The 27724-nt window shown below is 31.2% G+C and overlaps 1 protein-coding gene across 7 annotated transcripts in view; it reads left to right on the top strand.

Moving 5' to 3' along the window:
• Positions 1-27724, top strand: part of LOC143912724 (uncharacterized) — a 168478-nt gene that overhangs the window by 39314 nt on the left and 101440 nt on the right. For 6 of the 7 annotated variants that reach the window (XM_077432050.1, XM_077432048.1, XM_077432049.1 and 3 more), the window contains exon 2: positions 26628-26703. In XM_077432050.1, coding sequence (XP_077288176.1) covers positions 26628-26703 — 76 coding nt within the window. The remainder of the gene's footprint in view (positions 1-26627; positions 26704-27724) is intronic. The other variant, XM_077432053.1, reaches the window with a different exon arrangement.

Consider the following 27724-nt stretch of genomic DNA (forward strand, 5'->3'; position numbering starts at 1 on the left):
TGTATGCACACAAGGACATGGACGTATTTAATTTAAGTAAATTTTAAATGTCGACAGTTTTAACTTCGAGGATTCCGCTTGTAAGTTACAAAAGTATCCATTAATGTTCTCGGTCAAATCCTTAAGAAATCTCTGGTGTTAGGCGAGATTTGAGATGGCGCTTTCTTGCAACTTCCTTTTATTTTTTACAGACGAGCTCACTTTAACGATCTCGGATTGAAAACCCAACTTTTCAAACTGTTTCAACTGAAAGTAAAATTTACTAAAATTTCATTGCTTCGTTTGTTTCAGTTACACAATACGATCCTCTTTAAAAAATATATATATATATATATATATACATACATATATTAAAGAGATTTTAAATCGAAATTAAATAGATCTTAAATCGATATGTCTAGAAACTTGGAAAAGACGAATAAACTTATTACAAGCCACCAGCATTTTTAAATATTATAAAACGCAAACATTATAATTAATGTTGTGCGATATATTTCTCAAAATGAAGGAAATTGGACTTACAAATATAATATAAAGCCTCACATTCGTAGTTCCTTTAAAATCTTATGGTTTAAAACGAACAAATAATTAATTAAAGTTTAGATGTTGGTCAATTTTATCTATCTGACGTAATAATGTTTTTTTATATCTTTTTCTGTCCTAGCAAATTCATTGATGTTGGTCTCGACTTTGATGAAGATACTTTTCCACAAAAGTCTTCTAATAATTCAAATATCATATACAAAATACTACTCCATATAAATAACTACATATAATAATAGTGTTTTTTTTTGTGTAAAAACTAAAACCTAATCCTATTTAGCTAGTTTTCCTCAATTATGAGATAACTCTCTTTTATTTTTCAGTTGCAAAATTAACCAACTATTGGAAAATTATCCTAAAGGTATGGCGATTGAAACTTAAAAACCGAAGGCGCTTTTATAATTACACTAGTGTTGTACCCGATGAAATATCATCGAATGGGTGTTGGCATATTAAGTTATTAAATAAAAAAAAATTAAAAGAAATGTGTTGGTCCTGGGTTCGATCCGCACGCGGTTGAATTTTTTTCAAATACCTTCTAAATATATTTAATTTAATATTTATATTTAATTGTTTAATATGAAAAAAAGGTAAAAGCTACCTACCTACCTGCATGTAAATAATAAAAAACACCAATAGAAAAAATAATTAATTAAATAAATTTTCAATAAATGGCGGTAAATTATCTGCCAAGAGGAAACATAGTATAGCAAATAGTATATACATATATAATAATTATATATAAAGTTTTTTGTTATTGTATTCGTATATACATAAGTACGTTGTGGCAGCGGTTTAGCTGTGAGGTACATACATATGTATATGTATGTCGAATCGAAACGAATAATATAGTACGGCGAGCGTTATCTCAGATAGACCAGAATAGCGATATTATATATGTATATATATTAGATGACAATATCTAAATAAACGACAGTTTGAGAAACAGCCGTCTCAAAGTGTCTGCTATTTACCGGGTTTGTGCTTTCGCTAAAGTTTTGCCGCATGTTCACTTTCGTAAAGTACAGCTTCAAGTTGCTGCAATTAAAACACGAATTCGTCAAAAAAGGCGCCGACGAATGCGCCATTATAACACATTTAGAACTGTTAATCTCAAACTCCGCTCGAAAAATTACCAGTTAAATTACACACACATACATGATTTTAATCGAAGCTTTTATAGACTTGGTACGCTTTATGGACTAAAATGCACCCTGTGTGGACCGCATCAAATATTTAATGACCCGCGTGTTACTGCCATTATATATTGTAAGTAATTGAGTAATATTATATTGAATTAATTTAAATATATTAAGTAAATAACTATTACAGAAAATTTCGATTTTCATTGAGGAAATCTTTCACTACAATTATGCAAATATGTACATAATTGGCGGCACATTTTACTTTGAATGTGTACATATACATATATTTATTTACATACATATGTATATGCTAAAAAAATATAGTTAAACGATTTCGAATTTTATAAACCTATAAAACGTCATTTGTATATTAACGTATTTTAAAAACTTTTCTCGTGTTATTTTTGACTTTTTAAATTGATAATTTGAATGCATAATTGTTGATAAAATACATTGAAATTTTCTTTAAAAATTGAAATTATTAAATGTGTTAAGAAAAAAATTATTTTATTTGTGTACATACATATGTACATACATAATATGTAAACGCATATGATATTCAACATTTGCTTATGTATTGTTTTCCCTATATCTCTAAATTTCAAAAGTAGACTCGATTTTACTTCTTTTTTCTCAAATGTATTGAAAATTTGCATGAAAAGATTTTAAGCTACATATATTCACACATGTGCATATGTATCAGTGGCGTGCTGTGACTTTTAAAACAAGGGACTAGGTATGGACAAAAAAATGTTTTTAATTTTTGAATTATAATAATCTGTCTTGAAATTATTTATATCCTAAGTTTATATCCTATCTTCCTTAATAACTTCTTGTTTGTCTTCAAAACTTAATCTTCTGAATGATTTGTCGTACAATCGATCGAGAATGCAACATTCTAACGTTTCGTTATTTGTTTCCGCACGATCCGCACTGGTTTGTTCTGGAGGAATCATTTAGCGAGCCGAGTCTCTTGCCATATATTTTGTACTCAAAAAGAACTATTTTAATAAAAAAAAAAGTTCAGAATGATGTTTTATAGATACAAATCAAAATATTCTTAGTGAAAATTCCATAAATGTTTGGAGTGATGAATAAATTAAAAAAAAAATTGTCTTCGATGGAATGCCCATACAAATAATTCATCAGTACCGCGAAAGGGACAGTATTGAGAAGAGTCCGTCCAAGTGAACGACGCGGCGGACCATACCATAACAATCCACTACCTCAGGTAGGGCCGATTCCAGTTTCTGATCATCGTTAATCCGAGTGAACAATATCAATATGGACAACGATTTGAATTTATTTTAATTGAATTTTTGATATTTTTAAATTTCATGTAAACGATTTTAGGGAACTAGCGTAGTTCCTCTAGTCCGGGGATTCCCAACCCCGTGCCCGCGGGCGACATAGCGCCTGCGGAACGATTTTTATACCCCCGCCACAATTCGACCGCGACAGAATTTAATAAAATCAAGATGTAGATCTCGACTCACCGATGATCGTTTATGATTGTTTACCAAATATCCTTAGAAAAAATAGGTGGTGCCCTAGCGATATTTTAGAATGCGATCTAGGGTACAAAAAGGTTGAGAACCCCGACTATAGTCCAATGACGGCAAGCTACTGATATGTATGTACATATGTTTGTAGAAAAGTACTTTATGTAAATACAATGTGAGAAATTTTATTTAATTTTGAATTTTACTTACAAATGTACGTACATTCATTTATCTGCATACATATGTATGTATGTACATATGTATATGTATTATTATATTATCGCATTTTCCTATTCATTACATTGAATGAGAAAATTCAATGGAAATTTGTTAAGCTTTACGCTTTTGAAATTTCGTTTTAAATGTATGTATGTACGTACACATCAATACATATTTACATATATACATATGTACATACATACATATTTACATACACACATATTTACATACATACACATATTTAAACCGTCCAAATATCAGCTATCTGCATACTCGCATATTTCCCCCCCATAAATCATCGCGAACGTTGTATTATACATATGTTGGAAATATGCAATCAATATACATAATTCTCAACAAGTTTTCAACACGATATGTTGGTAAAATAATATCGTATCATTCGTTCGGGTGTGTCAAAATTCAATTTGATGGCTTTTAATTTAGCTTAAAATCATTTTCGCGTAACTACGCGCACTTATGATTTACAACGCTGGCAAACATACACACACATACATACATACATGCAAGGATCGCGTTTTGCATTTATATTGGAAATTTAACCTTTGTGGAAGATCGAAATAGACGAGGCTGATGAATAAAATGGGCATATAATTCGCTAATAGGACGACTTTGACGTGCGATTTTCGAACGTTTCGCTAACTTTTTTATTGAGGATATTGAAAATCAAATCCTAATGGCCGCAAAAATTCTTATATAATACATAAACTCATAGGTACATGAGATTGGAGCCATCCATCAATTTCACATTTGAACGATTATTTTTTTATTTTTTGATTCAGAGCAATGAATGATCCGGTAATCCCGGTTGTCCTAAACGTCAAGCGAGTGGGTCTATTAATCCAACTAACGGTTAGAATTTACATGTTACGTGCAAAACAACTGTACGTATTTATTTACAAGATTTACATCATTACTATCGTATTTAAGTTTTCAACGGGCTTATGTCGTAAATTTTCTTTAAATACGTTGCTTAAAACTTATCGCAGAATTAAAAAAAATCAGTCGCGTATCCCAGGAATCTCAGATCAAACAAACATCCATTACGTATTCTTTCATATATGAATGGATTTTATCATGGATGCAATCATCCGATTACATCAGCTATTCTTTTTATCTATCTATGTATAAATGTACATATGTACATATATACACATACCTGAAAAGTTGAAAATCCCAATTATATATCCTTGGATTTCTCTTTTAGTACTTGTTATTTTTAAATAAAAAAATATTAATTTAAAAAACTCAGTAGATAGCATATTATGCGAACAACTGGTGGGTTACGGGTTCGAGTCGTGATCCAGTGCTGCTGGCCACACCTTGGATATATGTATGTGACTCCAGGTCAATCGTTTCCTATCAAAGTTTGCCAATTGATCCGATTTCATTATTGAAACAGTTCCTACCAAATTGGCCACCTACCCGCACTCGTCAGCCCTGTATATATTATACATATGTATATACCTACAGGTCATTTTTTACGATGTCGATAAATGGACTATTCATAGATAAATAAAATTATAAACTGATCATCTTAAGGTACTAAGTGAGAACTTAGACAAGTTTCGAAAGAGATTGGAGTCAGATATTGAAGGACTGTCATTCAATACCAGGCATGTATTGGTCAACACCGCTAAATTGGTATATTCTCGTACATTACCCTAATTTAGACCATAGACAGGTTTTTGAATGGGTCCAAAGTCGAAGGATCAACAATATTCAAAATAGACTAGCCGAATTCGGCTCGAAAGGTCTTTATGTAAAACAGAAGAGCCCAATTTTAAACCTATAAAAATGACAATTACATTTGATTAGATTAAGAAACGATGTATCGTACATAATGCATAAATCCCAATAACTTTTGAATGATGACAACCGCAAAGCCGACCGACGAAAGCGAAACGCGCATACAATTATCTCGAGGTGTATCGCGCTAAATCTCGCCGCCAAAGTTTCTCAAAACCGACCAAGTTTCCACTCCGTAAAGCGGGAGAGAGATCCCACTCTAATTCCTCAAATAGTCCCGACTGCTTTGGCTCACCCTACCACAACTTTGTACAATACCAGAACGTATCAATTCTATTGGGAAAATGCAACCGCACACGCAAATGCACATATGTGCATGCATGCATATGTATTATACATACTACATACATAGTACGTGCACGCGGTAAAACAACGCAAAACTGTTTACGGAGCAAGTCTCGCCATTGCGGCTTCACCAGACAGACGACCACCTAAATTCACAAAGAGCCACTGATTAATTTATGGACTGTTATGGTAATTTCCGCGAGGGTGTAGTTGTGTGCAAACTAGTCTTGGACGGTAGACTGTTACGAGCTTTAAGCGATAAGCTCGAAGCCGGAGGGCTTTAAATTTTTAAGTTCGGCGTACACAGCTCGGCCGGAAGAAGCAAACGTCTAAATAACACTCGAGATGGATTGATTGTGCTCGAACCTGACTTGTGGGGTAGGTGCTGTCCGAAAATGTTCATAAATTACGTTGAAGAATGTGGTCGAAAGTGGGGCGCGGTAATTTTCAGTGCGAGCGTTGTTTGCAATCAGTGCTAATTGTGTGGTTTTCCCGAGTTCGAGTGGCTTTTGTAAATATTGATTTTTCAATTCACAGAGAAATAAGTGATGATTGAAATACGAGTCCGTTGGAGGAAACCGATTCTCCAATCACGAGTATTTGGGGATGTGATGTGAGAGATAGATTCTTGACACGCTGGGCTAATCAGATTATTTCTTCATCAGTCTGTACCCAAGAAGTACTGAAGACCAAATATCTACATAAAATATGCAGCGTTTAAAAAAATGTGATTATATTAGATTGTTTTTTTAATTGATTAATTTATTATTATGAAATGCACCAATACAGTTATTCCCGCTAATTATAATTTTCAAATTCGGAAAAAATTGGATACATCATCCGAATTTTTCACAAATTTATCTGTGAGGAAAATTTACATTATTATTTTTTTATTTATTTACAAGATAATCTAGATATTTATTCAATTATTTCATTTTAATTTCGAGTATCTGATGTGGGATATTTAATATCGAGTAATTAACCTTCAAATATTTTAGAAGGGCCAAAATAATATAAAAATTCATCAGAATTTTTAAAATAGTTGGAAATAGAGTTGTGTTCGTTTGAAAAATATTCAGATTAAAAGGCCCTTCTATGTAAGTTACTAATAACAAACCCTTCGGTTCATCGGCTATGCCGACTTTCCCAAGTATTCTTAAATAAATAAATAAATAAAATACACACATGATTAGATTTAGTAATCTAAGTACATATATGATTATCGTAATCTTGAATTGAAATTTATTCCACGTAATTCTCTGCTTGACAGAATATACAGTATGCTTCATTTAAGAAAAAAAAATCTGATTAAGGAACAATAGATTATATTATAGACTTTTGATGTTTTTTTTAATTTTGTGATTATAAATTTATCAGAATCGTCTCAACGTCTATCTTGCATTTAAAATCAAAATTTACTACTTTTACGTACACTAATTCTCAATAATTATTCAAAATATTGAAAACAGATGACCGTTACCAAACCCCCTAAACATATAAAGCGTGAGAAATCAATTAAAATACGTTTGAGTAGGTACGTGCATGCGTAGGTATGCATATTTAACAAAAGTAAGCACGGCCAATCGTTAAGAGAAATACAATAGAATTATATTTAGCCCATATTTATGGGTACATTCCAAATTTACATACAGGTACTTACGCTACTTAGCAAAGCGACCGAAAATTTTCACACCAGTACAAATTGATACGTAATTATAATTCGTATCACTTTACGTACGTACATACATCCCCTAGCTAGACCTCGTGTATAATACATACATACATATGTACGTATAACGTTCTCTAGTTCCAATTTAAAATGTAATCAAATATCTGCTAGGGCGCTCGGGGTGTTGCTTACAACGCCGCGATGTCCTTAATCCGTCGAGTCGATTGAGAGCCACTGGTTGGAAATAAAATACGGATCAAATCCAATCTGTTCGCCGAATCCCCGGTGATAGATCTGACCCGATGATCAGGCCCAACAAATATACAGGTGTCTGCGTAAACATTTTGCGATGGTGGATCGACCGGATCCCCGTTTCAACCCCTTCTCCTCCATTCGACCTATTCTAGGGTACAAATGAACTATTGTTCCGCGGATCAGGATTGTTTTATTCGACGCGTAAGCGCGTTTTAATCAACGCGACACCGTTGGGATCTGGTGACTGTGAGATTTTTTCAAAGCAATTACCCACCAGGTGGGTACAGTATCCAATCATTTAAATTACTTCGTTTTTCAATCGGATCAACTATTTATTATATATATGTACATAATATTTATTGGAATTTTATATTTACACATCAAAAGTCATCAAAAAATAAGTATCATATGAAAAAAAAAATGGTTATACATATGTAGATACATATATAAATACCTACATATATGTATGTAGGTAGTTTTCCAAAATAGAATCCCCAAAATGCACAGACACACACACATTTTTTCTAGATCATGAAAACGTGATCAATGATAGATTTTGAGTTCGAATCAGTGAACTTCATCTATTGCTATTTACGTACATACGTAGTAGATAAAGTAAAAACTAATTACAAATGAATGCTTAGTTATTAATATGATTGCTTAGTTAGTCGAATAATATGAATACTTAGTTAGTTTTGTAAAAAGTGCTATAGGAAATATTATTAGTTTGTAGTCTTTAGTCTTTATATCTGAATTAAGTATGCAATACAATTAATTTCCGGTACTAAATTTATTATGTATGATTAGTTTTATTGTAATTCAAAACTATCCATATGTATCAACTATTCGTTGAAATGGAGACTTTTCACGCTAAAACGATGATTTATTTTGCACTTTCATACTTTAATGAAAAATTTGCAACAGTAAAAGAAATGTTGAAAAATTGCACACACAACAAAAATTGAAAGAATAAAAGTTTGCATTCCCGACGCTAATGTGTTGTTTTGCTTTCGCGCAACCGGACTTTATAAGAGAGAAAATATTTTTTAAATGCAAACATAACGAATTTTGCAAAACTTTTACAAGATTTATGTCTTGTGTAAACGCGAAATAGTACGTGAAATATGCAGCGATGAAAATTCGTCTGAAAATTATTTCAGCTGCAGCGAGCCAGCGTTAAATGAAATACCGTGATTTTTTAAAACTGCCGAAAGAATCCTTGAATATTTCAGCGTTCGGGGATAAACCCTCCCCCACCTTCGCAGCTAAACGATTTATATAATAATGCTCTTAAGCGTCAAGCTTTCACACGGCAGCTATTTAATTTTCATCGTGCATAGTTTTAAACTATGTAACGAATTTCACACAATACATACGTACGTACATACATACAATATGTATCTTTGATCGTTTTACCGGAGCGAAATTAGAACATAAAATCGTTTTCGACCACAATGTAATAACAATTTTCGCATTTCCATTCCAGAGTTTCGGCTTCCAATATTGCACATGAAATATGGTTTCATTCGGACGATACGAGAAACATACATATGTATGTATGTACATATAATATGTACCTTGACCAAACCTAAATCTACACATACATACATATGTACATATACTCGAGTTTGTATTGTTTTTACTTTACTCTTTTTTTTTTGTATCGAACAAACAATATTCCGGCGAAAATTTAAGAATTTGCTACAAAACGAGCGTAAAAATGGGAACAACATGAATTATGCATTTCAAGTTTACACAATATTAGTTCGTCGAGTCTGTCTACTGTGATTTATCGCTTACAATTTCGTATACGAGCTATTTCATACGTATACAAACATTTATTAAATAAATAAATAAATAACGCAGAGGTCAAGAATTCAGTTCTAATATTTCCAGTCAACAATGTGATACCGTAGTGGTAATTTCTTTTTCGCTCAAAAGAAATAGACCCACAACATACATTCGAAAATCAAACACAATATTTCATATTTTCAAAATAGGATAAATTTCATATATATTAAAAATAATTGCAAGGCTTAATAGTATTTTTTTTTCATTTTGATTGAACTCAATACCCAATATTTAATTTATGTATGTATGTATTCTATGAGAGAATCACTAATAACCATACTAACACACTTGTGAAGAGTCTCGGTGATTACAACAAAATGACTATACCCTACAGGTATAAACACAGATTACCTAAACGCAATCTGCTTTAGATCGTCGACTTTATCTAGTCTTTAATTAATATTATGTATGAGCTTTTATAAGAATTGTAAATAGGTTTTTGAGCTATTTTTCCTATTATGGTGTACATTAACATTAAAATAATATAATACTGTGATTACTAACAAAATTAAATTAAAATTGTAAAATAGAAAATAATCAGTAGATCAGTACCTATTAAAATAGATATGAGATGTATTGTGAACATAATTTAGTGATAATAAAAGGCATTTAAAAATGAAAAATGTATGGTACATATGTATAAACCAACGAAATCATTAGATTTGATACGTTCTATCCATGGTAGGCAAACGCATCACTATAACTAGATATATATAATTGTAAATGAGTCAAATCAATCCGACTGAGGGTCCCTCGGGTGTTTGTCGCGACCGTGGTGAATTGTTAGCTCTAAATGCGTTTTACACTTGCATTGCGGCTTTGCCGATGCACCCGCACTTATTCAGATTAGATGTGCGCTGCTGCAAATAAATCCTAGACCGGATCTTCTAATTTCCTATTCGCAAGAGTGCACTTAATGCATACGGCCTGCGTCCCGGTGCATACAAATGCGTTAAATTGCAAAACGGAACGCAATATTTAAAAAAAATATACATAAACAATACCGATGATTGTTTCCTAGGCGCCGACGAGTCGCCTGTGTGTGAGTTTATACCTTCACAACAATATAATAAATGAGTGGAATTTAGATATAAACGAGCCGCTAGTTCGTCGGTTTGAATTGTGTTCGGTTTGCGAACGATATGGTAATATTTGAGGAACTGTCCAGAGCCGCTCACTTGACACGTGTTGTTTCGAGCCGCCATTCGTATGTAAATTTCAGCAAACAAGCTTCAAAAGCCATCGCTCGTGGTCGGCTCGAGAATTTTCATGCGACAACTGTGATAAATTTGAATTTGGAAAAGCGTGATGAACGCGCTCATTATGCACCTCGAACGTGCCGTGTGCGTACCTTCAAGGTCTGCATTATACATAAAGGAAAAACATCTGGTATAACGAAATCGCCATGTTTAGCGACTACAATACATACCTACCTAGATACACATGGATGTATGTACATACATTTATTATTATATAAGGGAAATGCTGAAAATTCAAAAGGTTGTCTTAAATCTAAGGCACAGCCTATTGTAGACCAACAATAGACTATTCATAGAAAAAGATAAAGGAATCTTTATGAAATCGATCCTTTGGATTGAAGTTTAGTTTTTGCGGAAAAGCATCAAATATTATCAACATCCAATTCGTGTTGCCAACACACAAAAACGATTTCAAAACTTCGAAGATTTTTTTCAAAAATATTAAGTCAAAATGATAAAATTTGGCAATATACAATATGTACATTTATTGTATAGTACATATTGCTGTTATATATCATTATTTATTATTATTATCCTTCAGATGTACTCGATTTTAAACGATTTCCAGTCTACCATGTAAAGTAATTAATAGAAGGAATAATAATTCAGAGTGAATTCATATTATATTTGGTAATGCCGATTTCATACGTACATACATATATCCATAACTAAGCTAAGTCCGCCAAATGTCACGTTTTACGTTAAGACAGGTCATTGTGGCCCCCTTAAATTTAATTACTTTATCTATGTACGTAGTAACTTGAGATGAAGTTTTGTGATCATGCGAAAATTCGAACTCGAGATTTTGACTGATTCGAACTCGGAATCGATTACTGATCGCGTTTTCATGATCTAGAAAAAATGTGTGTGTGTGTCTGTGTATTTTGGGGATTTTTTGAACACCGTTAGTCCTATCGAACTGAAGTTTTTTTTGAAATTTTTAAGTTGAACGGAAATGGTACATCCCCTTATACATATGTAGGTGTCCTCTTTTTTTATGTTTTTGAATTCAATTATCTCCCAAACGGCTAATCGAATCAGATTGAAATTTTTTTAAATGTAATATAAAATTGTAAATTTTATACCCCAATATTTTTTAAATATTTTTTCTTAAACCGGAAGTAGTACTCTAGAGAATCAAGGATTTTATGTTTTTCTCAGAAACCTTTTGGTTTATTGAACTGAAATTTCATATCTACAAGCTTAATACCAAGTGATGTATAAAATTTGGTAAGCATCCGTCAACCGGAAGTGGCAGTTTACTCTTGTTCGATTTTACTTTCACTATTTTTTTCGACCCCTTAAAGATGCGTGCTCTTCAAAAAAAAATCTAGTATAATTCTTGTATCAATGTGATGAAAATAATAAAAAAATCACTAAATTTAATAAACCGGAAATGGGATTTTTTCCTCTTAGAGAGGTAAAAAATGTTGTGAACACAATTCTGTCCACTGTATTTTTTATGTACTGACTAAGAGTTGATTAGGTTTTGGTCAGAATTCGTAAACCTAGAATTTGAAAACAATATTTCATTATTTTATTTTGAGCTTTGAAATTATTTTTATTTTCTTGATATTTAATGTGTATAATAAATATGGTGATTTTAAGTAATAAAAAAATTTCGAACAAAATCCGACAAATGGAAGTAGAAGTTTTGTTTTGTGTAAGTTTCCCTGCATTTGCGTTCAATTTGTATCGAAAATGCTCTCATAACCAGCATATGTGAACGTGTATGTATGTTAAGTTATTGAATTTTGTTTTGTGCCCTTCTTATATTCCTCAAATATAAAGATAAAGTCATGGGTTGGTCTCATTTTTTTTGTGTTCAGATTAAAGGTATGTACATATACATATAAGGAAGCTCTCAACGACTTTTATTTTCAAAATAATCACATGAACGTGATAAAATTTTCTGAAAATAGCGTATAGATTTGAATTTTTTAAAATTTTAATTGAATCCTGTAACTCACCTCAATTCCTCTATCAAATATACAAATGAAATTAAATTGAATCGTGTCATCGGTGTATTTTTGAACAGATAAAACTGAAAAAATATTAAATTCTTACAAGAGAAAGATGAATTTGGAACTGAATATTTCTATGTCATTAAATTTAGGAAAAACTAAATTTTCTTTCAGAAATTTTTCAAATTTGCCTTAAACTTAAAAATATTTATTACAATTAAATTTACTATCTCATTTTCTCGATTCATACTATTTGCTTTCATTCTTTTGCAATTCCGTTCCCATTATTTACCTTCCTTTTCGCATTCTTCATTTTCGACGCTCCTCGACGTCTCTTTTCCTCTCAAACACTTAAATATTTACCCTATTCGTTGGATATACATATTTATACATTTACACTTTGCACTATTACGTAAAAAAATATCATATTTAAATATATACAATTTAAAATTTTGTCTCTAAAAATATACACTCAAAAAATAGCTATCACTACGTCATACTTACATCTTACATATAATAGATATTTATTTTTACATGCACATAATGGAGAACGTATAATTTATATCATCTATGTATGTATGTATGTGCATACAATCCTCACATAGAAATATAATTTTATGAACTTACAAAGTGCATAGTTATTTATACGTCAATATCCGTTAAATGAATATGATATCTGAATTTTGCATGACGGTTTGTGCCGCTTCCCTGTCAACTGTTTCCTATAGCACTTACATACACACATACGTCGACACACAAACGAATGTAAATGCATCAATATTTTACAAAATTTCAATTTTCATTTCAATGAAAATTGTTGGAAAAAAATCATTGATTGTACCGACGTGACTGTAAAAACGGTCAATAGATAGGGGATGGGTGGGCGGGCGTACGTGAAAATATGCAAATTGTCGATTGCGGGATTACACACACAGACATAAATATAACACAGCATAGACACGAATATATAGAACGAAGATGTACACCTAGACACATTATACGTGCAGATTCAGAATCAAAACGAAGGCTTTTAATCAGGGACACCACGGTGGTAGTAATCAATGCAGAATTGCATGTGTACAAGTGCATAAGTAACCAAGCGCGGTGTTCGTGCGGCGACAACAAATAAATTAGTGACCACCGACGGGTGATGGTCAGGGGTTGTCAATTGAGAGGAGTCTACGCATCCGCCTACGTGCTCGGACTCTGTAGAAAGGGACTACGCCCCTATGAGACCACACAAGATAAACTGAACCCCTCCCCCACGCATCGGGGTTGAATTTGCATTCCGGTGGTTGATTCATTAGATGTGGTATGTTTGAGTGAAGGAAAATCGATATATTCAATTTTACTTATCTGGTTAAATCACGCCACTTCCGGTCGGCGTGTCCATTGTCTTGGGTTAGTTTTTAAGCAAGTTTATTTATGTATATAAAATAGCGGTTGAATGTTGCTAAGAATAATAAGTGAAAAAAAAACAAGAAAACAAAAGAGTTTTAATTAATTATGTTTGTCTATTTTAATATAGAATTCAATTGAATAAAATATGTATACAGTTTCGTAGTTAAAATTCTATAATCTCTATTTATATCGACAGTTTCTGAAATCGGTAATGTACATACATACATACATACATATGCACATATGTGGATGTATTAATTTTGTCACGTCTAAGATATATGTACATACGTATTTGAAATAAGCTGCTTGGAGCAATCTTTTAAAATCATGAATTTAATTATAAAAATTTGAATATTTAATTAATTAGGCCATAAAAACTAATTGTTAAAAAACATAATGTAAGCATTCATTTTATTTGAAATTCTATTCAGTGATTCGGAATTTCAATTAAAATAAACTCTAAGGAATAAATTAATTTTTTTGAGGGTTTCAATCTGTTTGTTTAATTTATTTCTTAAGAAAAGTTTGGTCATGTATGTATGTATGTATACTAAATATATTTTATTTTATATTCCTATTTTGACTATGAGCTCGTTTTAATTTAATATAATTTATTAATCTATGTATAATACATATATACATATTTTGTTTATCATTTCGATTGAAAAATATATTTCGATTAATTTAAGTACATTTCGTAAATTGCCTATTTACATACTTACATATGTAGATAATGTTTTTTTTTACGTGTAAAATGTACATGTACAAGATTTTATGTGTAAATTGTACATAGGTATATATGTACTAGGTTTTCTGATTTCCCGGACTTTTTCAATTCCCGGGATACGGCACGGAACTCAGGATCGTTTCCGGGATCCCCGGGATCCCCGGGATTCCAGGACATGCTTTTATTTATTTAAACAAAAAAGAAAAAAAAACACGTTTTATTTACTGGAAAAAATGTAACAATAAAAATAAGTTTAATTGAAATACCTTCTAAAGAATACTAAAATATTTAGATGAGAATCGGAAGGCCTATTTCTTGATTTGGCACAAATATTTCCAGCAATGGAAAAAACTCTTTCAGTTTCGGTCAAAGTTGTTTTAAATGTAGTTAAAAGGCACGAAAACAAATTTTTAAAGTCGAGGTTATTTTTATTAACGTTTTTTTTTAGTTTTGTCTTTGATAACTCCTTATTTAATTATTCATTCATCGTCAATTACACCATTGTCTCGTCTTTATCAGAATTTAGAGTTTCTTGTATTATGTAACCATCAATACAATAAGGATACACCAGCTTCATAATATAAACATATCATTCACCTTCACTAAACCATTTAAATAACTTTCTAATTGTTACATTATATTTCCGGGATTTTAGATGAGAATTCCCGGAACACGGGACATAAAAATTTCCGCGAGTTCCCGAGAATTTTTGTCCCGGGAAGACCCGGGTAGAAACCCTAATATTACATATGTACATATGACTATTTAAAAATATATGTATGTATATCGATTTTAAGTTGTAGTTCATTTAAATGTGTATCTCACATTGTACAGATTGAAATAATTGACTAGTAATTGAATTTAAAAATCGTAAAACAACCCAAAGATGACACATTTACTTATGGATTTGTACGAAATAAAGTGGAATTTTTACTTTCAAATGTAACCAAATTTAATCGGTTTCACGGTATGTGAATTATGACCGAAATTTGTAAATATAATTTGTAACGTTTACGAATGCGGTACAAGTGACAAATTTACATGATTTAATTATTCAACTTTTTGCATCGATTTAATTCATTTTCGCCGATCAATTCTTCACTTCGATTGCTTATCAATTAGAGATTTATATATGAGTGACTATTATAAAGTGGACAGATAATTTTTCAATGTTTCATTTATCAACATATAAAAAGTTTTCATTGGTAAATTCAGATTGTGATTGTAAATTGTTTATGCAATCGTGAAGTGTGTGTAATTGATATTTGCTACTTTATTTTGTGCAGTGAAATTTTAAAATCGAATTCAGCGTTAAATCCCTATTGTCATTTCGTTAATTATTTTATGAAAAATTTTATGGATATCAGTAATATGGGGAAATATGAATGTTAATGAATTGTATAATACGATTATGCAAATCGTGAAATGTATGATCGACAAAAATACAACGCAAATACTGGTTAGTGGAAATTTTGACCGCAGTGATTTTATAGATGTATCTAAACTCTATTTTTGGAACACACCGTTGGATATTCAAGTAAATTTTTTATTTGTATTTAGGGTGGAAGATTTTTTGCACCATCCATGCCATTATTCATCAATTAATGTTCCGTTATAGCCGAGGTTTCGGCGCGATTTATTAACACAACTGAAAGCCATTTCGTGTAAAGGATTTTTTGCATCTAATCGTGATCAAATATGGACAAAGAAATTGGATCAGACGCTTTTAGGGCATCAATTCAATTATTGAGACGAATCTATAAAATTCGCGAAGCTATCGACTAATATAATTGTTGCTGGCGTATGGCGAATACGATTTTATTTTAATTTCATATATGCAATTCAGTGCATGCATGTCATGGCGACTATGAAATTTTTCTATCAACATCAATCCATGTGTGAATCCTAAGTTTTCATTGTCGTTTATCGAACGGAGCTTTTACTATCCTATTTATTTATTTGCCTATGCGGTTCAATCTTTAGTTGTTATCTCCATTCTGTTCACGTTCTCATCATTCCATCCGCGTAAATTCTATTCGGAATCTTGCATTTTACTGCATTCCGAGGATATCGAAAATTTATCTCCCATCCATTCATAAGGCACAATGTTTCTGAAACTTCTATGAACAGTTCTACAATTTATTTATAAAACCTACTACATATTTTTCGAGTATGATTTTTCAAACATATGCAGTTTAAAATTAGAAATATATACTCAGATTACACTTTTCGATTCTTGGATTGTTCATGTTCTTGATGTTTTTTATTCATACATATGTACATATGATGCTCTTTTGGTTCTTATACAGATGTATGAACTTTTCTAAGCTTCTCTAAATTCATTCAATTTTACGTAACGTAAGTTTCACATTTATTCCTGATTTTGTATCATCCATCGAGTCATAAAAATATGTTCATTATCTTAGTTTAATTCGTCTTTTATCTATACTTTTGTATGTACATACAATTTTCCATATGGAAAGTTTTTAAATTAAAATATATACATACATATATAAATATGATCCTTCTAAATATTATAGTTATAATATATGCAGGGATTTTTCCCTAAGAACGCGACGGAACGTCGTTTTGACACCTTTTTTTCACGGTATTTTTAATGTTTCAAAAACAATTAACCGACACAATATTCATGCGTACGTAATCACAATCCATATTTATTTAACTGGCCAAAATGATAAAATATGGTGTCCTTTCGGATGAAATATGGATGGATTCGAAATTGGCGCACAAAAATACCTAATAAAAAATTGTGTTAAATTATGTATGCAGTGGTGGCATATAAAAAGCTGCCTTAAATTTCATTTAAATGATATTTAAATATAATTTTCTTTGGTAAAATCTTAACAAAAAATACGTTCCGGCACCATTTTTATTAAAAGCCCTGTACATACATATGTACATACATATGAGCCACAGCGTAGCCCACTGATTATATCATAGTTTTCCAGTAGAGAAGGTTATGGTTTCAAATCCCGGCCGGAATCGAGTAATCATTTAATAATATACGCTGTTGACTAAATCTGGGTAGTTATTAAAACCCAGATCGACCGTTACCTCTTAGAATTTGCCGATCTATCTAGCCTAATTGTGACGGATCCAATAAAATCGACATCCCACCCCTTCAGTTCCTCGCAAATTTGTTGATATTAAAACAAAAATATGCTCACTTAAATTGTATGTAGAATGCGTTTCTCGCAAATACATTATTGAATTTTTACTTATTTGCCCATAGATGACGCTATTGTATTGTATTGTAATGTTTAGAATTGTTTGGTACTTATGTACATACACAAAAATTTCGCCTCTGGGTAACCTGTCATGACACATGGCAGAAATGTATGTATAATAAATAAATAAATGTACTATACATGAATACACATGTACTGTACTTGGGCCAATATTTAATTTCATTTTTAAACGATCGTTATCATTAAGTTGTGGTCGTCAAATAAATTTCACTTGAAAGGAGATTCTTAACTTAAAACCAGAAAAAATTAGAAAGTTAAACATACATTTCAAAAGACTCGTATTCATTCATTATATTATAAATACAATAATTAAACATTGCAATTCGCTCGGTTTTATTATTAGTATAATTTGATAAAGATTAATGTTTGTGTAGCATTTAGTGTGCATAGGTTGTGTATTGCATAGGTGTTTAACAGGCAGTTTAGCCGATAATCTGAAATTGCGATTGGTACTAATTTAGAACGCATTAATAGTTCCATTATGATTTTTACAATGAATGGACCGACCGCAATCGAGAACGGGTGCATAATTGCAATCCGGATCCGTTTTACAATTTGCAAAACCACTTTTAATTGCTTTCGCATTGTTGTTTCGAATGCATCTACGGCAACCCGCTTACAAATTACATCATACGCTTTTTTTTTAATCTCAGGTTTTTCGTAAATGAAATTGATTCTGAACATTCATTCAAGTATAAATATGATATTGCATAATAAATATCGTTTGCATAGAAGATTAATTTAAAATATTTTCTTTCTCGAAGGCGCCGTTCACGGTGGCTTGAATTCGTACTGAAATGCAATTAAAATGGCGAGAGTTTTCTCACCGGAAAAAACCGGATGTCGCTTACCTGCAATGGTCCTCTATTTCACACCTCCATTGGTGATGTCAACCCTTCATTCAGACGCTGCAATTCACTAACAATTTTCGCTGCGATTATGTCGCCAACTGCAAAAATATAGCACAAGAAATCGCGCAATGCAACGCCGCTGCAACAAAACAATTCGATTAATCGAAACGTGAATTCAACGCTGATTGAACATTGAAAAATCATTTAAACGTAATAAGAACGTCTTATGAAAACTGCAAAAGTCAAAGGTATAGATTGTACTTTTGAAACGAAACATATCTATATGTATGTTTATATAAAATGTATCAAATTAAAAAAAAACGCATTTGATATAATTTAATTCAATAAAAACTATTTATTTACGAAAATATTTACATAACATAAGATTATTCAACTCCGATAATTTAATAATGCAAAATATTCAAAGACATTCTTAGTAATAATTGAATCCATCATTAATAATAAGAAATAATTTACCTGCATATATATGTATGTATATACATATTTGTAATTAATCAGATTCCACTTGTTTCTAGGGTTTTTTACATTAAATTTAAATAACAGATTATTTTGTAAATTATGTTTATTATAAGTACAATCGCACATGATTACTATGATTATTTCCATTCAACAGATTAAGCTCAAGTTCGACTACATCATAATTATGTGTAATAATTCAACTAACCCTGATTTTACACGACTAACTATTATTATATTATGAAAAAAGATAAGATTATTATTTAATAATTTAATGCTAGGTGTACAATATTTCTAAGTATGCATAGTAAAACAGTGCTTTATCAATACTAGAATGGAAGCAACAGCAATAATTAGAATACATTTCATTATTGAATGGGGATTCATGCGAATTTTGCAATTCGGTTAATTTTCAAAACGCGATTAGCTCTTAACCGACTCCGCATAAATGTGTTTGTAGATGCATTAAGTGATCAAACTAGAGCTCTGATTAAATATTTTAATTATTGCATTTGATTCGTAAGCTTATAATACTATCGACGGACAGGTATGTATATTATAATAGACGCTGTCAAAACAAAACTATCACACGCAAAGGTAAACATTGAAAAACAAAAATTAATGTGTAAAAGCGTTTTCGTCCCCTCCACAAAAATGAAAATGCAAATCATTGAGGGCGTTTTATCTGTAAAGCGATGATTATGTCCGAAATTTGCATAGGCGATGTGCATGTGCAGATAGTGCGTCCCGGTTTTTGTAAATGCGACATGTTTTTCCGATATTCAAATGCCGCAGAATGTGCGCGCGAAATGAAAATGCGGTCATATCGGGAAAATTGCATATTTTTCAGCCGGTCAGGTGAAAATTAACAATAAAACGACCGCCATAATAAATTTTTCACGGGTCACTTTCCACACACAACGCTCGTTACTATTCTCTCTATCTCGTTTTTGCGTTTAATTTCATTATATTTTATGTGCGTCGTTCGAACGTGGGCCGAATGTTTGCACCACTGACAATTAAATGTCATATCGATGAGCACAATACTTGTTTTAATCAACCGAAATGTAACCAGTATACATTGTGTTTTATATCATTGCGCACGGTTCACTATTCACATTAAATTTGATAGACACTGAAAATCTTTTTTTCCGTATGCAAATATGTATATATCCATTAAAAGTTTATATCATGATATTTATTTATTTTAATGCTAACAATACAAAACGCATAATAATTTTCGCATAAGTAGGTACATATGTATTTTTCAAATACCTAATACAAACTTTTTAAATCAGTCAAAGCACTATAAAATTTGGATATGTTTAATAATGATCAGGCGTACACTTATTTAAGCATATTAAAATATTAATAAAACATTAAATTCTTATTGAAAACTAATTCGAGAAAATTCCTACTTTTTTCAATCCTTACGATTACGAAAATTCATTGAATTAATCATAGGATATTATACATCCATATGTTTACAAGCAATCATAACGCTAAAGCGTACATTGTTTGTACATAAATACATACAAAAAAATAAGATATCTCTTCCTTTATTAAATGCAAATTCAATAATATACTAAAAACGAAGCTAAAAATCTTATGTATGTAGCATTGATACGTACTAAAAATAATATTTTAAAAGATTTATTATACTTAATAGGACTAATTTTGCCATTCTACTTTATTTATCACTTCCTGTATACCGAGGGTTACTAAAATTGAATATATGTATGTAATTTTATTAGTAAAATATTCACATATACATATATGTAAAATATGTACATATGATATTAAAAATTTAATTAAAACTGTACCATTATTACGTGCATTGTAAAGTTCTACTTTTAAGCACCCTACTATCTACATATGTTATGAACTACATACTAATCAACTAATGTATTGATCAAGTAAAATACATTAGATGCAATTCGATTGCATAATTTAAAACAATGTTATTTAATTTTCAATTGTTTTATTTCGAATTATTTATTGTATACCGAGGGTTACTAAAATTGAATATATGTATGTAATTTTATTAGTAAAATATTCACATATACATATATGTAAAATAAATATGATATTAAAAATTTAATTCAAGCTGTACCATTATTACGTGCATTGTAAAGTTCTACTTTTAAGCACCCTACTATCTACATATGTTATGAACTACATACTAATCAACTAATGTATTGATCAAGTAAAATACATTAGATGCAATTCGATTGCATAATTTAAAACAATGTTATTTAATTTTCAATTGTTTTATTTCGAATTATTTATTGTATACCGAGGGTTACTAAAATTGAATATATGTATGTAATTTTATTAGTAAAATATTCACATATACATATATGTAAAATAAATATGATATTAAAAATTTAATTAAAGCTGTACCATTATTACGTGCATTGTAAAGTTCTACTTTTAAGCACCCTACTATCTACATTTGTTATGAACTACATACTAATCAACTAATGTATTGATCAAGTAAAATACATTAGATGCAATTCGATTGCATAATTTAAAACATTGTTATTTAATTTTCAATTGTTTTATTCCGAATTATTTATTGTATACCGAGGGTTACTAAAATTGAATATATGTATGTAATTTTATTAGTAAAATATTCACATATACATATATGTAAAATAAATATGATATTAAAAATTTAATTAAAGCTGTACCATTATTACGTGCATTGTAAAGTTCTACTTTTAAGCACCCTACCTATCTACATTTGTTATGAACTACATACTAATCAACTAATGTATTGATCAAGTAAAATACATTAGATGCAATTCGATTGCATAATTTAAAACATTGCTATGTAATTTTCAATTGCTTTATTTCGAATTATTTATATACACAACACTCGTTTAATTCGAAATATTATTTAAACGAAAACAATTTTTTTTTTAATTTAAACCGGAATAGATCTCTTTTGTTTTTTTTTCTTCCCTGATGATTTGAGCTCACCAATAGTTGAAACTTTTTATTTGTACCTTTCAAGCAAAGGAATGGGTGAGTTTGATACATTTTAATTTTTTATGTATTTTGCATAGCTTTCAATCAGTTACAAAACTATTTATTCGCTATAAATTGCCGTATTGTGGAGTATATTTTAAACTCACACATGCTCAGTATATGCACATATATTATATACAAGAGACAAGCAGAATAATTAATCCCCCGCTAAGGACAGACATAATTTACAAGAGACCGGAGCGATTGCTCTCGGCGTAGTTCGACGCCCGCCATTTTTCATTTGGGATTATTGCTAGAAAATTGGCGAAACCATTTGACCTTTTTTTCGGTCGTCTGCTATTTTTTTCGCCACACAGTTTGCACAACGCCGGTCGCGATAAGAGAAATCAAGTGTAGAGGAATTTGCGACAACCTGAAAAACTGGTAGTTGTGCAACAATGGCCGCTGCGGGTCACTAAAAAGGCGATATTAGGCGCGACGACTACGACATCTACGGGTTAAGTCTAACACTACGACTATTTTCTACTTTACAGAAGACATCACAATATAGCTTTGATTCAGTTTTCAAGTATGATCCATGTCAATACTTGTGTCTAAGATCAAAAAAGCCTATTCAAATTAGAATTGTACGCCGTTACCTGATAATGTACAATTTACGTTTCTAACGTAGCTCTACTTTATATATGTATAATATTATATGTACATAGGTAATTTATATTTGAATAAGATATTGACTATCTTAGCGAGTCCCTTTAATTAAAGCTTAACTATAATAATATGTGTTTCAATAATAACGTATGTACATATTAATGGATTATTTTCAATAATACAATAATAAAAAAAGCACTGTTCAAATCTATTTCGATGAGATTCACAAAGGATTTTTATTGATTTTCAAATTTAATTTAACTATACACGTTTCGGATCACCTTAAGGGTGCTTCAGATGTGAATTTCCAACCAAACAAGCAATTAATTTGAGAGGACGTTAGTACAAGCCAAAACAGTTTCTAATAATCTTAATGTACAAATGTATATTCATACACATATGTGACGTGAATATTGAACATAAAAATCTCTATTGAGTTACTATGTATTTATGTAGACTTCAATTATAAAAAAGAAACACATTTTGAACAGTTAAATTGCATGCCTTCATTAAAAATATTAAATCAGATGAAATTAATTAAAATTTCGCACAATGAATCATTATAAAAAATGGACTCGAGTTCCGAGTGTACTTTTCTAATTTATTGCATGATGCAGCTACGGCCTAGATTCCTCTTAATATATTATGTGTATGTATGTACATATGTATATATACATATACAATGTTTGGTACTACGGTTAAATATTTGATAATCTGAAAATTGACTATGCTTATTACGTAGGTATATTCTAGAAGCTCGATTAATTATTTCGTAACATAGCAATATTTATCCACGAATTTTTCTAGTGTGTATATTTTTTCAGGCTAAATGATTATAACCTTGACTGCACATTAACATGAGTGCAAAACGCAAGTGTTTTTAATTGGCAAAGCTTACGTATGTATATACACATGTGCTAGACATGTTTAGGCTAGACGTTCGAGCAGACTATGCCCTGCTAAAATTACTTGGAGATAAAAAACAAATCGTACTAATATGTACATAAGTGAAAATTTAGATAACATGCGAGTGGGCGTTATTTGATCCGCGCTCAACACGTGGGGAAAGTGAAATTTCTACTATGTAGGTTGGTGGACTCTTGTAGGTTTAGGTTTTTTTTTCGCATACGATTCCACTGTCATCCGTTGTGTCGTTTCGTAATGCGAATAAATTTGTTAACGCCTAACTTTCAAATGATTTCAGCTTCGGAATTGCTAAGTAGAGAGAGGCTAATCACAACGTTTATGCATTGGTTCTTGTGCAATGCAAATTTTCGAAGGCGTTCGCAAATTCATCAAGAGTGCGAAAAAATTCGTCAGATTCCAATATTATGCAGGTGCATATTTAATTTAATCATCGGATAATTTTGACATACATATGAACGCGCTTTAATTTAAATTATTATAATATTATTAGTGCTAAATTGTCGTAATATTATTAATCTTAACACGTTAACTGCGGAAAAGGTATTAATAACTTTCACGGCGACTGACGGTTGTTTGCGGGAAGGGTATTTTTACAGTTTGCGTAGTCTGATGGTTATCGTCGGGAAAAGTATATTTAATCGATTTATTAATAAGTATTCATAAGTTAATTAATAAGTATTTTGTATTAATTAACTTATGTGGTTCGAAGTAAGCTACATATTTGGAATTTGACTACCTAAAAACCTTTTTTAAATTCTTAAAAATCAATCGCCACTCGATTGCATATTATATTTACAGTATACATACATATTATATATTCGTGTATTGCTTTAGAACAGAGTGGTCGAGGGTTGAGTCCCACCGGTTGCTCCTAGCCAGACCTTGGATATGTAACTCCAGGTCGATCGTTTCCTATAAGAGTTTGCTTATTTATCTGATGTTCATTGAAACGGTTCCAACAAATTGGCGATCTTTACCAACATTCTAAATAAATCTCGAGTTTTTCGACATTTTGAATTTTGCTGAATTGTATAAATGGCGCAAATTTATCCATAGACGTCTATGTGGATCGATAAACGTATTTGACTTGTATAATACTTGCAATACTTTTGTAGGATGTTTGACCATAGATGTTGTGTTTAATGTAAATTAATAATTCTTAATCTGTAACCCACTCTCGTCGCTTTGGAGCTATTTGTTGGAGCGGAAATGGCAACGTAATATTCAATGTTACGAGGTTTCGAAAAAAAATCATATTTACGGAAAATTTGTTTTACAAGGGTTGAATTTTCAAGACAAAATAAAAGTTTTCAGATTAAAATTATTTTCTAAGGATAAAAGTCGTATTTTAGGGATAAATTAGTATTATCTGAATAAATGCAAATTTTCGGACGGGAAATGAAATTTCCAAGATTTAATCACATTTTTGGAATGTACAGCGATTTCATTCAATGAAAGTATAAATAATGTATATTCATTTTTATTCTCGGTGATCTTTTTTATTATTTTTATTTCGTTGCACTTATTTGGTGAAATTTCTTAAGCTTATAATTAATGCATGGCTACATTTACAACGCCCATCCTACCATAGTATAATATGTATATACATACATATATATGTATGTATGTACACACCTGTGTGTTTGTGTTTATTTTTGTTTTGCAAAATTTGTGTTTATTTGGGGCTTTGGTTAAAAATAAATTTAGTCCACAAAAAAATTCTTTAGATGTTGGAGTTGTGATATTATGAAAATAGTTTTTCGTTATCGTATTTGAGATTTCGTGATTATGTAAATGTAATTTATCACCGGGTGGTGAAAATATTTGCTTTGAAATTAGAACATTTGAATTTATTTTTCAAAAAGGCCTATTGAGCTCCAGTGTCAGTAAAATATATTTACCTAGTTCACGGAAGTTTACTTTTTACAAGCCTGTTTTATATTTCACTTCGCAAACGATTCAGCTGAAATTCCTACATTATTCTAATCGTTTTGAAACTTTGCCATTTTGCGTGGTTTCCATCTTTACAAATACAATGAACGTATGTATGTATGTACGTTTGTTATATTATTTTGGTATTTATGTATGTATGTATGTATGTTCCTCATATTATTTTAGATTATTGTAAATTGGTTTTTAAGCTCTTTTTCCTATTATGCTGTATATTATTAACATTAGAATAATTACTACAAAAAATAAAAATAAAAATTGTAAAATATAGAATGATCCGTAGATTAGTAGCTATTGAAATACATAGATATAAGATGCATTGTGAACATAATTTAGTAATTATAAAAAGCATTTAAAAATCATAAAATAATATTTTAGAAAATTTCATTCATTAAACCCTTTACAGAATTTGTATTTGAATTCAGTATTTTACCATTTTTGAATATTATAAAAAAAAACTAGTTTTAAACTTTTTTTAAGCGAATCTATTCAACCCTACTCCCTGCATCCATTCCCATTTTCTAATTTGAATTTTGAGGTTGTACAATGTCTATGGTTCATATTTTAAATTACAAACGCTTTCCGATATTTACTTTGTATGTACATGTACATATGTACTACGTAGTTTTTATTTTCATTTGGTTCAGGTTGCAGTTTCAACTACCGATACAATTCATCGATATTTTAGCTTTTGGATTACGACTGACGCGACGCGGTGCTCAATTTAAACGTGTATCAACTTCCGTCGTCTTCTAATCACGATATTTTATGTCTAGACTAGAAAATAGACTAAGATTTCGAATATACATATGTACATATACATATATACATATGTAATTAAGCCATGGTTAATTTATTTTTCAGAGAAGATGGTACGTGGATGGATGCGGCGCGGTGCACCACGGCGCCGACGTTAAGTGGGGCGCGTGCAAGGCCAACGGTAAGTAAACACAGAGACGTGCGCGTCCGTTAGTCGGCCTCGCGACTCCAGACACTTTCACTAGCACTGGCACTGGCACTGCTGGACGGACGGCCCTGTGCTGCCGCCTAGACGAGACCGCGCCGCGATGCCAATGGCCGACAGGGCCGCTCGCCCGTGACGCCCCTGGATAAGAAGCCACATACGTAGAGTCGAATCTGTCCGTCATCTGTCACACTGCTCTCAGACAATAATACCAACGAACATCAAATTGTACACTGCTTGTTGGCCGCTCGTATTTATTCCATTTTGGCATCCGACATTGGATTGAAGGTCGCCGGCAACGCCATTTTTTCGCACATCGTATCTATTAATAATAAATAATAACAATAAAAAAAAAAAACTGCAAAATTTGACGACGAACAAAGGTTGCGAACTTTGAACGCACGTAATAATTTTTACCCGTGAAAAAACTACGCGATTGTATGACATAACGATTCAGGTGTTCAGTACTACGTACTTACATATATGTTTTGTATTGTATTGTAATTTTGGTCTGATTTCACTCTTTGATGTTTGAATTTGACAGATATTACTTTTGGGATTATGTGGTACGTCTTGTATGATATATACATAGATATTTTTTAGATAGATCCTTCTGGAAATTTTCAATTGTATATGACAGCTCACTTTGTGCTATCGCCTGTAACTGAGTCTGCGATTTAGGGCATTTATTTTATTTTATTATATACATATATACCAGGAGGACCTATCAGGTAAACCCCAATGCATCTTCCTGGCCAATTAACAAAAAATGCAGCATTTTTATTACTCAAGTCACTGAAAAACTCGAAATTAATGAGATCTCTATGAATTTTAAACCTGTACATAAATTTTATTGTACATTAATCATACTCAAATAGTGGTGACATAGTAGGCAGAGTGGTTTTAGCCAATTTATTAATGCAGGAACCGTTTCAACAATGAAATCACAAAAATTGGTAAACTGAAAGGAAACCATCGACCTGGAGTCACAAATATC

This window comes from Arctopsyche grandis, chromosome 6, assembly GCF_051622035.1.
Source record: "Arctopsyche grandis isolate Sample6627 chromosome 6, ASM5162203v2, whole genome shotgun sequence".
NCBI classification, from domain to species: Eukaryota; Metazoa; Arthropoda; class Insecta; order Trichoptera; family Hydropsychidae; genus Arctopsyche; species Arctopsyche grandis.